The 18,324-nt window shown below is 45.0% G+C and overlaps 1 protein-coding gene across 1 annotated transcript in view; it reads left to right on the plus strand.

Moving 5' to 3' along the window:
- Positions 1–17,479, plus strand: part of ccbe1 (collagen and calcium binding EGF domains 1) — a 38,830-nt gene extending 21,351 nt beyond the window's left edge. Inside the window, exons 3-11 of the mRNA XM_012840276.3 lie at positions 2,911–2,963; positions 4,056–4,190; positions 4,889–5,026; positions 7,046–7,152; positions 8,625–8,733; positions 9,115–9,254; positions 13,578–13,613; positions 15,365–15,400; positions 16,496–17,479. Of these exons, the coding sequence (XP_012695730.1) occupies positions 2,911–2,963; positions 4,056–4,190; positions 4,889–5,026; positions 7,046–7,152; positions 8,625–8,733; positions 9,115–9,254; positions 13,578–13,613; positions 15,365–15,400; positions 16,496–16,756 (1,015 nt within the window). The 3' untranslated portion in view covers positions 16,757–17,479. The remainder of the gene's footprint in view (positions 1–2,910; positions 2,964–4,055; positions 4,191–4,888; positions 5,027–7,045; positions 7,153–8,624; positions 8,734–9,114; positions 9,255–13,577; positions 13,614–15,364; positions 15,401–16,495) is intronic.
- Positions 17,480–18,324: the final 845 nt, after the last annotated feature.

Raw genomic sequence — 18,324 nt, forward strand, 5'->3', positions numbered from 1 at the left:
TGCCTCAGTTAGACCCAGCGAAGGCATCTAGTCACGATTCTCTCTTTCTCTCTCTCTCTCTCTCTCTCATTGCTCTGTGTGAGATGCATGTGCATGTGATGTCATGATGTCCTCAGTATGTGTGCATGCCTCAATACCACACTGCAGTTTTATATGCTTGCAGTATCTGTATTTCCCATGCATGCATGTGAGGTCCATTGAAGGAAACATGTGTGTGTGTGTGTGAGTGTGTGTGAGTGTGTGTCTGTGTGTGTGTGTGTCTGTGTGTGCACATGTTCATGGTGCATGTGTGTGCACTGTGCACTCATGTGAAACTGCATCTGGGGGAAGATATGTAGGGGAAAACTGTAAGTGCAAATCAGTTGTGAGACCACCTCTGATGGCCTCTGTGCAGATGTGTTGACATATTTCAAGGGAGCCTTGGAGAGTGCGAGTGTGTGTAAAAGTGGGACAGACATGTCCAGCGCGATAGATAAAGTGAAGGAGGGTGAGAGAACACATCCGTATAATGAGGCATGCAGTCCCATCAGCACCAGGTGGTAGGCTGTAGATTTGTGAGCCACTGGAGGAAAGCTTTATCTCTTTTCGTCTCTCTCTCTGTCCCTTTTTCGGTCTCTCTCTCTCTCTCTCTCTCCCTCTCTTTCTCTCTCTTCGTCTCTCTCTCTGTCCCTTTTTCGGTCTCTCTTTCTCCCTGTCTTTCTTTCTCTCTCTCTCTCTCTCTCTCCCTCTCTCTCTCTCTCGTTCTCTCACACCTCACACTCTTCCTCCCATCTCCTCCCCTGTAGAGCTGATATGCCACTCTGGGCTTGCTTTAGTCGGTGAGAGTTATACCCATCAGTAATTAATTAGGGTGCTCGTGGGGTGCTGTGTCTGTGGGGGATCCATCTTCCTTCATGCCTCTGCCTCCCCAGTGCTGAAACCCCCCCAGCCCAGGAGCCCACAGGGCCTCCATGAAAGCCACAGGGTGGGGGGGGGGGGGGCTGCTGGGCACTAGGGGAGGCAGATGAATTATCTGAGGACCACAGATTTGAATTGTGGGTGGGAAAACCACAACATGTTCTAGGGAGGTCCATTAGCGTCCACACTCGTCTGCAGCAGTGAATACCCAGCTGTATCAGTGATTATTTGTGACATATTCAAAACAGCACACATTTCCCCTGGAGGTGTAGTGAGGTACAAAGCCCTTGAGAAGACAAGGGCTGAATGTTTTTGAAAGGTTTCCTATCCATGAAATGGGTTTTGATTTCTCCTGTTAACACAGTTTGAAGCCATCAGTGATGTGAAACAAAAAAGAAAACAGCTTTGACTTTGATTTGATGAGTTTGCACAATCTGTTTTGTATCAGGCTTGCCATAATTAAATAGCTATTTGATCTGTCTAATTTCCAGGGGTTTCCTCCGTTTTTATTGTTTTCTCATGGAGCTAATTAGCACAAGGTAGCACATGATTTGAAATACTGTGTGTAGCAACACTAAATTGGATTTGTTTGTAAAACAACTAGTGTTAACTTTCATCCATTATTGTCTTTCAGTATAGACCTCAAATTGGAGCACTGAGCGTATGCACTATGTGTGTGAGCTGAGTGGAGCTGAAAGAGTGCCATCTAGGGACCCTAGGTGTGAGAGCACAGTGGTGCCCAGTTGGGTGGCCTTATGGGATTACTTGCACACATCAAAGAAAAGTATAAACCTGTTTCCTATATGGATCAGACCACCTATAATGAACCACGAATGCAAGCAGCATACATTCACTCAGCCCATTATAGAAGCTGATCAGATTGGTCACGAACATAAATGAAGTTTTTACAATAATGTGGATTTAAATATGTGGGTGCACCACATACGCTCTATTGTGCTGTTGCCACCATTATGGTTTGGCAGTTTTGGTATTTGTTTCTCTCTCTCTCTCTCACTCACTCACTCTCTCTCTCTCTCACTCTCTCTCTCTCTCTCTCTCTCACACTCTCACTCACTCTTTCTCTCTCTCACTCACTCTCTCTGTTGTAGGTATGTTTGACGTATGGAGGCAGATGTCTGTGTGAGTGGGAGACCGCCTCAGGCTCCGTGGCCTGCCCTGCGTGATGGGCGTTTGTTGGCACGAGCACACGTCTTTGTAGGACAAAGAGTGATGAGAAAATGCCACCCTGCAGTCTCTCCAAGCTGTTTCTATCCACACAGATACGCACAGACACCCTCCGATCAGTCTTCATCTCTTCCTCCATCTCTGTCCCTGTCTTCCCTTCTGTCTCACTCCCCTCCACGCTTTATTTCCCTCTGTCTGTGCTCCTCCTCCACCTCCTGCTGTGCGTTGCAGTCGGACTCTCTCAGTCAGAGAGCAGCAGGGTGGGTGTGCTGCTGGTGTGCAGGGAGTTGTGGCAGATGGAACTGTGCAAAACAACATTCCTCCACTTACTCAGGACGCGTTTGTTTTATGCTGAACGTTTACCTTCTCACAGGCGTAGTAGAGAAATGAAACATTGGCTTGTGAGGTTTGAATAGTACTGAGGTGAGTCACTGCTTTCCCCAGCTGAGGGAAGGGGGGAAGGGGGACGGGGGGTGTCTGCTCTGTGACGGCTGCTCATGGGGGAGCGACAGAGGGCCGTGATTTAGCGGGTTACCTCTGAGGTGAGCGCCACTCAAGTGCGAGCCAGAGAATGTTGAAGCCTGGCCTTCACAATGGCCAGAGCAGAAGATGGAGACCGCATTACGCTCTGATACTGGTAATTACAAAAACAGCAGAAGACTTCAGAGAGAGCCCCAGGGCACAGCTCAAAATAAAACCAGAAAAGACCAAAAAATTCTATTCATGATCGCAGGCCTGTGTCGTTGTGTGTCATTATTATGTCATGAATTTAGTTTTGGTTCTGTTCTGTAGTTTTAATACAGTTGTGTCTTTTCCTTTCCGTTTCAGGAAGAAGTGCTGTGAAGGGTTTAAGTTTATGCTGGGACAGTGCATTCCTGAAGGTATGGAAAACTTCTCTTACCCAGTTTGGATGTCTTTCAGCTGAACTTGCTCCGATATTTTTGGAAACATTTTCCCACGTCCCATCGGTGGTCTGAAGTGGGCTGCGCTTTGTGAAATCGTGTTGTTTTAACCTCTGGAAATACCTAGCAAAACTTGCCAGTGTTCTAGCCAGCCTAACGATTATTTGATGAGTGGGGCTTTTTTTTATAGTGGGATCAGGGCCATAAAGTAATATATAAATAAAACAGCTAGTTTGTGCTTTTGGAGTATATGTGAAAACCACTAAAATGTTTTCACTCATTAATGTCAAACATTGTGTTTTTTGAACTGGTGTGGTATGCTTCAGCAACATCCCACAACCCCTTAGAGCTGAGGGAGCACGCCACATTAGTCAGAAGTGGCTTACTTTTATGATCAAATCATTTCATTTTTTACGGTAAATGCATGCCCAGGGGGAGATAGCTGGTGGAGGCTTTATCACTCTCCCACCCTCCCTGTTGCTTGAGCTGTCCTTACCTGCACTCCACTCCACTCCTGAGGGGACATGCACGCCGCTGCCACTGAATATGAAGGCTTACATTTCTCTAGGCACGGACATGAAAGGATGTGCCCAGTTGGACGATACTTTTCCCGGTGAAACTCGAGCCTTCGGTCATACAATCTTGCTTTTGGTGCTTCATGTTTTATTTTTGTTCATTATTTTGCATTTTACTCTGTGTAAGAAAATGTATTTGGACTGCTTGTGATTATTTTAGATTGTTGTGATATAGCTTTACTGTATGTGTGAAGCCAAAATAAGCACAACATGGCCAAAAAACTTGTCACTCAAGTTCTAACACATACTGTTCCATTGAAATGTGCATACCGTAACCACATGTTGTGTTGAAATCTTGAAATATTCATATTCTACCCCTGGCTGCTTTATCTGACTATTTTCTCAGCCTCATGAAATTATTGTTTCCCATTTATTTTTATCACAAGGAAGTAAATGATTTCACGGAATGTATTTTATCAAGATGATGTAAATGTATGTGTTTCCTCGTGTGATTGCGTGTGTGTGTGCACTCCTGTGTGTATGCGTGTGTGTGCAGATTACGACGTGTGCGCAGACGCCCCTTGTGAACAGCAGTGCACGGACCACTTTGGTCGTGTGGTGTGTACCTGTTATCCAGGATACCGCTATGACCGCGAGCGTCACCGGAACCGGGAGAAGCCGTACTGTCTTGGTGAGGCCGAGCACACTCTAGTCTCAACCCCAACATCTTACTGAGAAAACACCCTCTTGATTGCTGCAGCACTGCAGGCCAATAACGCTTCAGGGCCCAGAATTCTTTTCAGATGACTTTTCATTCTGAACTGTTTCATTTCTGCCGTACAAAAAATGCATTCCCCTTTCCAGCAATAAATGCTAACGTGCTAATGCCAGATCGAGCCATAGTTTATAAGCGCCTGCGTGCGTGCGTGTGTGTTTGTGGCTCACTGCCATAGCTGGAGTATTTGGGGTCGCAGCAAGTGTGTGAGTGAGTGTGACTGATCAGCAATGTCCTGCTGTGTTTGGCTGTTTGCGCTCGGCTCTGAGCTGGTGTTTTTAATATCAGCGTAGCATGTTTGTGCAGCGGTGCAGTCCACTACCAAAGCTGCGGGATCAAGTGGTTATGTTGCAAAGGGGATTTAGTTTCAAATGACCCTCACGAAAGAGCGCAGAGCACGAGGAAAACAGACACATCTTTGTGTTCTCACCTTCTCCCTCCCTGCTTCTCTCTCATTCTCCTTCTCCTCTTATCTCAGGCTTGTCTCACTCAACCCCTCTCTCCCTTTTCTCATTTTCACCTATTGACATTTCCCCTTTTCTCATTGTATTTCTCGTGCGTTCTCTATTACCTGCTCTGCTCCGTCTCATGGTATCTCTCTGTCTCTCTGCCAGATGTGGACGAGTGTGCCAACACAAACGAGACGCTGTGCTCTCAGACGTGCGTGAACACCGCGGGCAGCTACAGGTGTGAGTGTGAGAAAGGCTCCTTCCTGGAGGAGGACGGGCGGACGTGCACCCGGGGGGAGAGAGGTGAGTTTACTCTCACCCCTGACCCCTCTCTCTACGCTCCATTTCAGGATTTGCACAAACCTGCACACTCTTTTAAAAGAAAAGAAAATGCCATGTGTAGCTAGAATGGCACTGACTGTACAGATCTCGGATCACAGGGGGACACCTGGAAATCATTACATTGCATTTCTCTGCCTGTCAAAATAATCTCCTCTCCCTTGTGACTGCTACCCTCCACCCCTCTCTCTCTCACACACACACACACTCACACACACCCACACCAGATCCTGACTCCTCTGCTGTTTTGATTTGGCCATTCCGTCTGAAACAAACATCAGAAACAAAACTCGAGAGAAAGAGTGACCTCCACTTTGGGAGCGAAACAAGCCACTTGGAGCAGATCTGCTTCTTCCTCCCTCCCTCCCTCCCAGCGTGCTTATCTTCCATTACTCAGCCCATCTCTCTGGACGCTGCTCACAGTGAGGGGCTATGAGACGAATCTGCTGTCTGCTGCGTAGTGCAAACACAATCCACTCGCTAGTGCTCTCTGGGGCACCGCCGCTGGCCCCTCCCCTTCCCGCCCTGCAGGCGCAAGCCGAAACCTGCACGCCATCATGCAATGAGGTCTGTATTTTTTGGGGGGTCCGGAAAAAATAACTGTCCGTTCCACGGTTTAGAGAAGTCTCTCATCCATTATGTCTGTTTTTGCATGAGGTCCCGCAATCCCTTTGCAGGTCAATGGACCTTTCTGCGGTTTAGCTGTCGGACTAAGGCCAGCGGGGATGTATAGAGCGGCCTTGATGCGGATCAAATGCCTTTCATCTATGGGACAGAAATCTAAGATAGAGCTGGGAATACACTCTGTGATATTCATCAGCATGTCAAAACACAATTAGGCCCAAACCCCTCCTGACATTAAGGGGATGCAGGCCATGCGGCCTGCTTGTCGGAACTGACACACTGACACATCCTGGCCCCTGTAGGGGGTCCACTGACCCCTCACACAGGCTCCCAGGTAATGACTGCAAGCAGTATCATATAATCCATCACCACTTCATCAACACACACACACACACACTACATGCACTCTTCAGTCACAGTACACTTTTCACTATGCATAAGCAGTAAAAAAATGCATTGTTCACAATCAAACAAAATGTACACACTTAAAGGTGGAGTCCACGATTCTAGCAAAAGGATTTTGATATTTGAGCCCAACATGCAATCAAATTACACCCCCCATTCCGTGCTGCTGAAGCAATGTGCTGATTGGCTGGAATTGTTTATATCTTGGTTCAAGTTGCAACGTTTGTTGCCCGTTTACAGAGCCTGGACCGTGTACAAAACTTTTTTTTGGAGCACATGCACTGAACAGACATCTAGAGGGCCGTGCACGCACACACACACACGCACACACACACACACACACACACACACGCACAGACACACGCGCGCACACACACACACGCACACTCACACAGAACAGATCCAACCCCCCTACTCACACTTTTGCACTCTGCGGCAGGCGGTCCCAGAGGGCATGTTCCTCTCCTCCTGCAGGTCAATCAAAAGCACAATGTGTCAGCATGATCAAGTGAGAGTTACCACATTCCTGACACACACAACATGACACTGATTTCCTCATGTCTGACCCTCTAACACACAGCCCTGCTCCCCATCTCTAAGACAGCATGTCTGGGGGAGTTCATCTCTCAGGGGCCTTTAGCTTTGGGAAGTAGCATCTTCAAACTTAAATTTGTATATGTAACTGAAAAATCAACACAAGGTTAAAGAAAGTGCAAAAGGTTACGCCATAGACCCTCAACGTTCTGTCTTTCTGGTTGAAACTAATGTTCAATATCGTATAGAGACAAGAAATGAAGACCATATGTGGCATATGTAAAGTGAGTCAGGAAGAGAGACAGACGGAGACAGTCTCACCAGCAGGAGTCTAATCTCATGAGCAGGGTTACTGGAGCATCATCTCATGTCCTCTCTTTCTATCTCCCCGTGTCCTCTCTTCTGCCCTTCTTTTCACAGCGTCGCTCTTCGAGAAGTCTGACAACGTGATGAAGGCTTCTATGTGCGAGGCAACTTGTGAGGACTTTCAGCAGATCAAGATGACAGTCCTGCAGCTCAAGCAAAAGGTGCCTGCGACATCACACCGTCCACACTCACGCGTGAAAGAGACCGGGGGGGTTGGGGGGTTTGGGGGGGGGTGAACACAACCGACATGGCTGCTTGTTTTTCAAACCAGGCTTCTGAGCCCTGCCAGGTTTAAAGAATAACAACCACATTGCCTTCCACCACTCTTATGGGACGCATTAGCGGGCTTTATAGAGTCATAATAAAAGTGACTGAAATAACCTTGAGTAGCTGAGCTGGCTGGCAGGGTGAGTTATGGCTGTCCTTGCAAAGCATCGGTAAATCATGGTGAGCTAAGCGATGCGGCACGACACCCAGGACTCCACACGTGCACCGCAACCACGTCACACCAGATTAGCCCTCTCCTCCATCATGACACTCACCTCCACACACACACACACCATTCAGCGCTGATAATGGATGGCTCTCAACTGTGAGGATCCTCATGGAGACGGGGGGGGGGGGGGGGGGGAGAGAGTAGGAAAGGGAAGGTGTGGGGGACAGAGAGAGAGGCAAAGAAAATGAAATGGACAGAAGAAGAGTGGTGAGGGTGCTGTGGATGGCTGGTCTCCACACCTGTAAGAGAGTACTATTGTTCTTACGTTTTATTTTTGTCTTTCGTGTGTTTTTGACATTGAAATAGACTGTATTGTTGACATTGTATTTTTTGTCAAGGAAGAGGAGGCCATTACAATATACCCCCATCAAAATATTTAAGGATCTTTTCTGTAGTGTTTACATAGAAATGTATCCAGATGTTTGAGGTCCAAAAGGCTAATTCCCCTACGCATTTCCTTCACTTCTTACGCAGTTAAATGCTCCATTCATCCTGATGTGCCGAGCGCTAACCACTCAGAGGACGGGCATCACACTGAAGTCAAATATGTAGATGGCGTAACATGATCCCAGAGTTACAGACACACAAACCTCACTGAGAGACAGATTACCCTCCAATAGGACCAGCAATAAAACATAGGCCCCAGCTCACCCTAGACCTTCCTACACATGCATATGTGGAGCCTGGGGCCATAGAGGCCCTGCATGGCCCAGCATACAGTACACAAGCATGATGGGTAGACCCCGGGGGTTCTGGGTAATGGATATGTTTGGCGTCGCCCGTGGACCTTTTGGCTTCTTTGAAGCGCAGTGCAAACAGCCCTGGTGATCTATACTGATGTGTCTGCATTATACAGGAGGGATTTCCTGTTTTGTGCCTCTTCGTTCCACAGCTGCTCAGGCGCTCAGATCCATTTACATGGCCCAGGTTGACCCCAGCATTTGTCTCGTGTGAACGGGGTGGATGTTGGTTATGTTGCCACTGTCTCTTTTTAAAGTGAAATTAGCTTCAAAACGTGTTTATTTACTCTGCTGGTTCTCACAGCACTCAGAGAAGTCTTTTCCTGTTGGCTCCTGTTTTCAAGACTTGGCTTTAACCTCTGAGAGGATTAACCCTCATCTTTGACGCTGTCACCAGATGGCCATGCTGCCCAACAACGCGGAGATCACCAAGCAGACGACCAATGAGAAGAGGCTGACATCACACAACTTCCTGCAGGCACCCTCTGTGCAGCCGGGACCTCCAGGTGAGCCACAGAGGGACCACCACAGAAAACAGCCAGAGGCAAATCTGTGGTTTTCTCCACCTCTTGATTGATCCTACACCATACCCTCCCAAACTAAACAGATGATGTTGCTGAATGTATGATACCTCAAGTTTGGTCACACAGGTATGATAGGATAGCTTACTGTGCAATAAGGCTTTGTCAAATCATATGACAGTTAAAGCATGAGGTGTATATTTTAATCTCATAGCATAATCACACCTGATGCTTTGCTAAAATTATGTTTTAGACTATTGCTGTAGAGGAGGGTTCAAACTATTGAGCTACTAAAACCTGTTAGAGTTTAGTTTTCCTATTCCTCAGCTTCTCATTCTCCTCTCTTCACACTGAATCCATCCGTAGGATCTCCAGGACTCCAAGGCTCGTCTGGACCCCCAGGGATGATAGGGTCACCGGGACCTCCAGGACCCCGGGGCCTGATGGGGCCAGTCGGGCCCTCACCAGATCTCTCCCACATCAAACTGGGACGACGAGGGCCAATGGTGAGAGGCACTTCCCATGGCCCTCAGTGAGGCGTGGACAGTACATGACTGTTATCATATTAGGAGCAAGAGCACTTCGATAAGCAGAGAGCCAGTGATGAGTGTCATCATCTCATCACACGGTCCAAAGAAAGCTGGATTAAGTTCCAAGTGAACATCACATGTTTTCTTTGAATGTTTAATCTTATTATACATGACAGAATAGTTTATGTTTGTGCAAATTAAGTACGTGAATTCAATTTCTTCAAGGGCCATTAATACTGTGATAACATTAGGTTCTGCCAGGACTTTCCTTCATGTCTTTCAATACATATTATTTATGAAAAATCATTTTGTAAAAGTGAGCATAGAAGACAATGGGCCCTAGTTTGAGAGCGAAACAGCTGGCGGAAACAGCAGCGCATGTAAACTGTGGCACAACATAGAGATGCTTCAGAGAGGTCAAGGTGTGGTGAAAGTTCATTAGTGATAGGTTTGGTTAAAGATGACCACCAGCATTGCCGAGCAATCCCTTCAAACTGAATTCGTCAGACGAGATTACAATGTCAGAAGATGGCAATATCCAGGAGCGCTTTTACAAGGAATAAACCGTAGCGCGTCTTCTGTTGTTCAGAACAATTCAATTCATCGACACATTATAGTAGTTTGTCAGACATGTTTTAAAATGCCCAAGCCACATCTCTTTGAAACTGACTGTTATATTGTTAATCAGGGTGTGAATTTAAGCCTGTAAAAAAAGAGTCATAGTTTTACTCCCTTAAATTCCATGACTAGCTATTTTTGTCGAAATCAGTATTGCCTATCCCATAAATGAACTAATTCTGGAGAATGTCAAATGTTTATGTGTAACACATTTGAATCATCTAAATTCGTCCGATGGAACATATTTGCAACTTCGGAGCTAGGTATTGAAATGAAAAACTTAGCTTAAATGCAGCCATTCTGGCACACGCTGCAGTGTGACTTGTGGGAGCAGGAGGTCAGCTCTGTTTTCTATGGAAGTAAAAGTTCTGAGATTGTGGAGTGAAGGGAGTGAGAAGTCACCCCACCCGGCCTTGAACCCGGGTCTACAGGGAGTCAAACCTGCACTCAGCCAAGCTTGATGGTATGCGATGGTATGCGCTTCACGTACACAGGCATCCATCAAGCATCCTCCAACCGTACTTCTCCCATCCCAGGGTGCCCCACACACACCAGTGCTTCACCTCATCCTCTTCATCCTGCTTCATCTCATCCTCACACAGGGGTCAACCTACCCGGGGGTTCCTCGTACGGTTTGCATACCTAGCACGCCTCTGATGGCCTTGAACCCAGGTCTTCAGGGAGACAAACCTGCACTCTGACCGCAACGCCAAAGAGCCAGGCTCGATGGTATGGCAGTCAGAGCACATACTCATCTGTAGTGACGGTACTCTGTCACAGATGGAAACTTTTTTAAGGCTCTCTTCGTCTCAGGTTGCTATGGTTACAGTATTTAGATTTGAAATGTTCTCCTTTACTTGGCTTTTTCACTTAGAATTATTCCGGGAAACAAACTGTAGGTCATTTGGTGCTGTGGACACATACAGAACCCCAGCAGAACCAGGAAGTGAAAGCCTGTTTAGCCGAGTAATGGGTCACCAGGAGATTGATCGAGGTTGATATATAAATGTTCTCATATGCATGACACGATGCTTCTGGTGACAGTATGTCTACTGACACATGGGTGGGCAGGGTTGCAAAGAACAGGGCGCGTAAAACGCTAAGCTAAGACCACTTACGTGACCACTACACTACATGAATGGGGAGTGCATGAGATATAGGAGGCTGTGAGCTAAGTTCATGTTGATTGATTTGAACACCTGGACCAAACTAAATGCAGTCTCTTTCTGCATTCTGCTGCGGCCGTGCCAAGAAAGGAGACATGTTGTGGAAAATGCACTTGTGTGGTGGGGCATTTCCTCTAGAAATGACAAGAAATGTCATTATTGTATTGACATAATTTACTGCTGACTGCATTTAATCCAAATCGGACAAATTTGACTACTTCTCTCCAGACCCCAGAGTCTTTAAAGGGGTTTAACCTGGTAAAACATTTCAGTTTTTTTTTTTAAAGCCTGCAAGGATATGTATTAACTTTGAGGATATCCAAGATAGATGAACTGCATTGACCCATAACACAGGTTTGCTTCTCTTTCCTGTGTAGTACAGAAATGTGTAGCCATAATGCGGCACTCTTCCAATAAAGGGAGTGTTTTGCCAGACAGATAAATCAGACTTGGACAGTGATGGCTTATGATTGATAAATCAGAATTGAACAGTAATGGTTTATGAGTAATATATCAGAATTGGAAAGTGAAGGATTATGATTGGCGCATGAAAATGTTCCCTGTCAGAGAAGAATATGTCACTACGCCTAAAAGCCCATGCACAGTGGAATATCACACCCGGGCGAATAGGCCGCTTTTGCCAAGTTTCCGCTACCAAACCAGGGTTCAATATGAAATTTCAGTTATGCAATAATCCCACATATGAAACTGTAAAAAGACTTCAAACCTTAATAGAATGAATGTTTTCCATTGTTTTAAATCAACAGTAAACTAGTTATTGATTGTACAGTGCATTCAGAAAGCATTCAGACCCTTTTGTTCTGTCGCAGCGGTAGTGAGTTGGTAAAGGGAGGGCTGTTTCAGGGAGGATGGTAAATTAAGAACACTGACGTTTTATTCGTTTGGATTCCAAATAGGCTATGGGCATAACTAATGAGTGTCAACACAAATTATACTAAAAGTGATAGGATTAGCTAAAAGGATTAGCTGTCACCAACAAGTCATAGCACGGCCAGATTTAACAGAGACAGTACATCTCCAAACTCCTTTTACTCAGGATAACCACATGTGTCTCTGCTTGACATTATCCACTTATAATGACATAATAAAATGGATCCAAATGCAGCATCGTCTTGACCTCAGACCTAGCTCTTTGTTGTGCACATTCTCATGTAAAGAATGTTCTCTACCGGATGTTTCCAAACTGGGGACGCTGGGCTGAGCTGAGATCTAGTCTTACTGCACCCGGCTAAGAAATTCTAAATTCACGCTTCATTTGCTGAATTCTGGAAAGTGGGTGACTTGAATGGCTGAAGTGTCTGCCCCTTAGGAATGTGTGGATAGCACTAGAAGACTCGATACATTACGCTGGTGTCTTTAAGGCTGGAGACGCAGGGTTCCGTTTATCCCCCAAAGATGTGAGATGCAGCTACTTCATGTCTGTCAGCCAATTATAAACAGTCCTCTTCCGCTAAACTGCATTAGGTATTTGTCAGTTAATCGGGAAATGCAGTTCTTCTCAGAGGACTGAAGATGATCCGCAGTGCAACATGCCGTCCTTACTTACAGAGCTGACAAATGCTTGTGGAAATAACAGGGGTAAAGGGTGAATACATTACAACACAGTTATTGTTTTTCTTGGCAAAACTCTGCTCAAGCATCAGCCATTTAACTTGTCTGCGAGCGTTGGCCTTTCCCCCTTTAATGCTCTGGAGCTGAGCATGAGAGTGTGAGGTGACACTGAGGAATAATGCATAGTCATGCTGTTAGCCTAGTGATTTACTAGCTGTCTTATGCCAAAACAATGCCGTCAACAACTTATACTGTCAACAGGTTACACTTTGCGCTCTTATCAAATCTCAAGGGGGGCAGTCCCTCAAGAGGGAAGTCTTTCTTCGTCTGTTATTTTTCAGTGCATTTGAAATATGGCTATATAATTTGGAGAAAAAAAAAGGAAAAATAGCTTTTATGTAAGTGTGGCTAAGACGGTGATGTGTGTGTGTGTGTGTGTGTGTTCTTTCTTATTGCCCAGTTCTAAACAATATGTTTCACAGAAAACAATCTCAGAACATTATTCTCCTGCACGTGTAAACTATACTCAGAGCTGATATTATTTCATAAATTATGGATACCGGCCCAAAATCAGATCTCATATCATAACTCATGTTTGTAATCAGGAATATAAGTCAATCCCCCATAATGCCTTAAAGAGTTGGAAATGTGAGTTGTAATGCACTGGAAATGTGTTACACTGTAGCGCATGCACTTTTTCAGACCACTCATAAATCTGTAGAGTAACTTAATGTAAAAATTGTGCTTTGTTAATATATTTAGGTGCACGTGCTACAGTTCTCTTTTTAGAAAGGGCAAATCGTCTCCCACATCTAACTGGATTAGCCCATCTGATATAGGTTGTTCATTTGATACGTTATTATTACTGTTGTGTATGTAAATGTATGATGCTGCTTTCTTCGTTGGTTATTCTAATTGAACTTTGTTTGTTTTGAATGTGTAGGGTCCCCATGGTGCCCCAGGGAAAGATGGCATGAAGGTATGTTTTTTCTCTCTTTTCTTCTGTCTGTCTAGTTTTCTCATTTCTGTCGTTTCTGATCCTCCTGTTTTAACTCAGTTCAAGCACACACTTTTGCCAGGGGTTATTTTTTCCCCAATGGAATGTAAATATTTTGAAATGTCAGATGGAGATGTTTAAAATCCATTCCATCCTATCTGTAATGAAATGACCTCTTCGGCCAAAGAGAGAGAAAGAGAAACACAGCACAAAAACAAAATGACAGAAACATTCAAAATAATCTTCCTCAAAAATAGCGGCAAATGAAACATTTCTTGAGGGTCTCCAAGCAAACTGACGTGCCCGTCATAGGTCCAGTAAGACCATGGTGATTCATTGATTTAGCAATGAAGTCCTCAACAAACAAAACATTGGAATTAAGTGCATGAATGCAGGCCCCTATAGTGAAAATACACAGTCCAGCTGTGGAAATGTATTGGTATTATTATTATTATTATTGTTCATTGTGAGAGACTGTAGTGTGTATTTGGCATACCTCACATAGTTACTCTACATCCTAAATATCCATTTGATGGTAAAGAAAGGCGATTTAAGGCGATATTGTAAACTAATTTTAGCAGGGACATGAACCACAAAACTGAAAAAGTCTGGACTATATTAGAATGAAAAGACTGTCAGGTTTTTCAACATTTTGACATTAAACTTGTCGTGTATTTGAAAACCTGACTAACCTGACACACAGTTAATCTAAGGTGATCCGCACATACGTATTCTAACTCCTCAGAGAAGCCTTATCTAAAGCTGTCTTTGTCAAACTCTACCATGATGTAATCTTAGATTTATTATCCCTAATTTATGCCCCATGGTGTATGTCATGCTTGTATATACTTCAGGCACATCTTGAAGAGCTATTTTTCAGTTCCAATGTAGTTTGGAGGTAGCCTCAAAAAATCCTTTTGTATGCTAAACATGGTCTCTGAATGCATGTTCTGAACAGGCTTGCTTCTGTGTTTTCAACTGCGAAGCTCATTAATTAGATCATTTTCTTTTATGGCCCTCATAATATTCAATATATTGGTCATATTAAGTCTTCTTAAGTTCCTGAGTCTCAACCACTGTGGTTGGCCCAAGAGGGATATGAAGAATAATATTTGAGTGAAGATTGTTTTAAAAGCAGAGGTCTTAGATCCTTCTCATGTGCTGTTAAAGGCCAAAAAGAATGTTTAGTTAGATAAGTCTGGTGAATATGAGCCGTCTACAGGTCTCATCTTTAGCGGCTCAGATCCACCCCTCTGTGGTTCTACCCGTAACTGTTTGTGTTCCAACAGCCCTTTATCAAGGCCTTTATATTCTCCACTCTTTTGATCCCAAATCTGAACCATCTGCCTCCCGGTGACCCTCACCCTGGGGTAATCCCTGAAGCTCCGGTCACCGTCTCTTCCCAGTCACATTGTGCCCGCTATCATTCATCATCCTCACGGAGGGGTGGCTGAACGCTGCGAACACACTCTGGGGCTGTTGGTTCTCCGATCACACAAGTGCACCACAATACACTGAACTCATTCTAATCAGACTCTGTCAGACAATGTGACAGTTGTTATAATAGCCATTATGAACTGTCCATTTGCAGAGGGTTCAAAAGTGAGAAGGGTCCAGTGTATCTGTCCAGACTGCGGGTGCTGGAGAGGGATGCTGTTTAATGACCTCACATGCCTGCTCCACTGTACCTCTGTGCTGTACCTCTAACACAAATATTTGTTTGGATCCTCCAGGGGGACAGAGGGGCTCCTGGCCTTTCCGGACCTCCAGTAAGAACCCGATCATAATGGCACTTTTTCACACAGACCCTTTCTCTCTCTCTCTCTCTCTCTCTCTCTCTCTCTCTCTCTCTCTCTCTTTCTGACCCTTTCACAACCACACTCATTTGCATGGTCTTAGGACATTAACATGGAAAGAATATTCAAAGCTACGCATATATATCTCACCTTGACAGTTAAATATGCCATTCTTCTGAGATGCCCTTTCTCTACAGTGCTGAGTTCATTTGCTGCATGGTTCTGAATGCCAAGACAGCAGTGCCGTGGTCAGATGTGTGGTAGTAATAAAGCCTGCAGTGTATGCCAGATCCTTAAGTGAGATGTATAGTTGTTGTTTTTGACTGCGCTTGGGTATATAGCCGCCCACCATCCTTCACCAAAGCCTGTGCTGAGCCCTCTCAATCCCCTGCTGTGAAACACCAGTGCCCCGGGCCTCTCCTTGTCAGCTCCACACTCCTCTGCCTGTCTCACTGCTCCGCTGTCTCACTGCTCCGCTGTCTCACTGCTCCGCTGTCTCACTGCTCCGCTGCTCCGCTGCTGGCCTGGCGTGATGACTACACGATGGCCCATGCTAACGATAACCATGAACACATACCAGAGCATAGACCTCACCCGCCCCCCCCCACACACACACACACACACACACACACACACACACACACAGACAGACAGACAGACAGACAGACAGACAGACAGACAGACACACACACACACACACACACACACACACACACACACACACACACACACAGAGACATACACACACACACACACACTCCTCACACTCCGCCACATTCATTCGGGATGTTTTGCATTTCACCATTGAACTTCTTTTTGTAAGAGCAGAGAGGAGTGTTGGGAGGAGGGGTTTGGCATGGGGAGTGCTGGGGGTCAGGGGTCATCGACTGCTCTGGGTATGACATGAATGGAGATGGAAGAGAGGGAGGAAGCTTTCACTCCAAAACAGCTTTGGATCTGTGAAGCTCCATGAAACATCAACTCAATAGGCAGATAGGAGTTCTGAAACATGGAGAATGGTTGAATCAAGGTGTTACAAGGCTAACATATTGAAATTGTGTTGTTCAGGGGCCCCCAGGATCCTTTGACTTCCTCTTGCTGCTCATGGCGGACATCCGTAATGACATTGCAGAGCTCCAGAGCAAGGTGTTCGGTCGACAGATGCCCTTCCCTGGAGAGGACTTTCCTCAGGACACAGACAACTGGAGGGACAGTTCCGACATGCAGGACATAGGCTCCGGAGAGGACTACAAATCCCAGCCTGCTCCAAAAAGCAACAGGAAGAGGAAACAGTCACATATTTTTAAAAAGCCTGACTGGACAGTTTGAGATCAATGTGATGAAAGTGAACTGATTACAAAATAATTCAAAAATACTCAGTTGGTGTAAATATCAGAAAGTTTTTTATTTAACTGTGTATTCTCAAAAGGGCAGAATGTATTTCATTTTTGGCAAATTCTATTTTTGTAAGATCAATATGTGTATATTGTTGATATGTTTGGTCATGACTTTTTTCTTTAATTTTACTGTACTCTCAAATCTATCAGTGCAAAGTAAATTGTGTTGTTTTTCCATGCATGATTTTGTGTTTTCACTGAAATAACTCCCTGTCTCTAACCTGAATACTTCACATTTCCCCATGGACGTCCTGTCAGTGTATTAATGACATCACAAGCCAGACCTCGGGAGCACAGAGCAGCAGAGTTTGATATAATGAACATAATGAGTTTAAATACAGACTCACACACCCACCACTCACACTTTACAAATACACACAAGTCACACACACACATACATACATACATACATACATACTCAGGTTAATCAAACCGTTAGATAGACAGCAAATCCAAAAACATCTGTCATTTTACTAATGAAAAAGGCCCCCTCCTTTAATTCCTGACCTTTTTCTGTTCTGACAATAAAAAGATGTATTGAATTGATAGATTGGTCACCTCCTCGCGTGCACCCTTGTCTCTGTCTTCACCTGTCACATAGAAACAAGAAACTGGAACTTGGTGAATGGATACTATAAAGCCTTAATGAAATGTATAAAAATCGTGTCTGTAATTCTGTTTCACACACTACATTACAGCTGGATCAGCCAGTTACTGAAAGTTCTGATCTACTCCTCTTCAGATCTCTCTGGAGGCTATCCCCCAATCAATTACATCTGCTCTCTCTCAGTTGTGTCCTTCCAGTTGGCCATGTGAGGCCCTGCGTACTTAGCATGGGTATGTGTTTTGTTTATATGAGCAAAATATTGCACTTGAATTGACAACCTCTCAAGGATCCTCTCACTGTTTCACTGTGATTTCTACGCTCATAAATATATCTATTCGACTCCCCAGCGGTCGGACTGAATGCTCTCAGTGTGAACCTTGTTTGCGGTGAGCCACAAATCATGGGTCATGGAAACATCAGTGTGGGGTGTGTAAAAGGCTGTGCTTTGACCGGGAGTTAAACTGGTATCTGATGGTGTCCATTAGTAACCGGTTGGCATCTCCTGTTGAACTGAGAACATTGTAAATCAAAGCGGAAAAACAGGCGGGCAATTTCTCACTCAGGCTAGGTGAAGGCTTAGGGAAAAAAACGGATCTCTTTAACACATGTGCAGGAGCAAGGGTTAATCTGGACTTGGAAGGGAAAGCATGCCATGCCCTTCCTCCTCTGGACCAGGGAAGGTGAGAGGTGAAGCAGCCTTTGGCCTCCGAAGCTAGACCTACTCGCATGGTGAAGTTAGCGCACTGCTAACAATGACACACTTATGATACACTTCATTTTCATGGATCATTATAAATTATCAACCCACCATCTGTTACCATTTCGTTGACAATAAGTAGTAAAAATAGACATGGGGTTAAGGTCAGGTGGAATTTGTTAAGGTCTGTCTTTTA

This window comes from Clupea harengus, chromosome 12, assembly GCF_900700415.2.
Source record: "Clupea harengus chromosome 12, Ch_v2.0.2, whole genome shotgun sequence".
In the NCBI taxonomy this organism is placed as follows: domain Eukaryota; kingdom Metazoa; phylum Chordata; class Actinopteri; order Clupeiformes; family Clupeidae; genus Clupea; species Clupea harengus.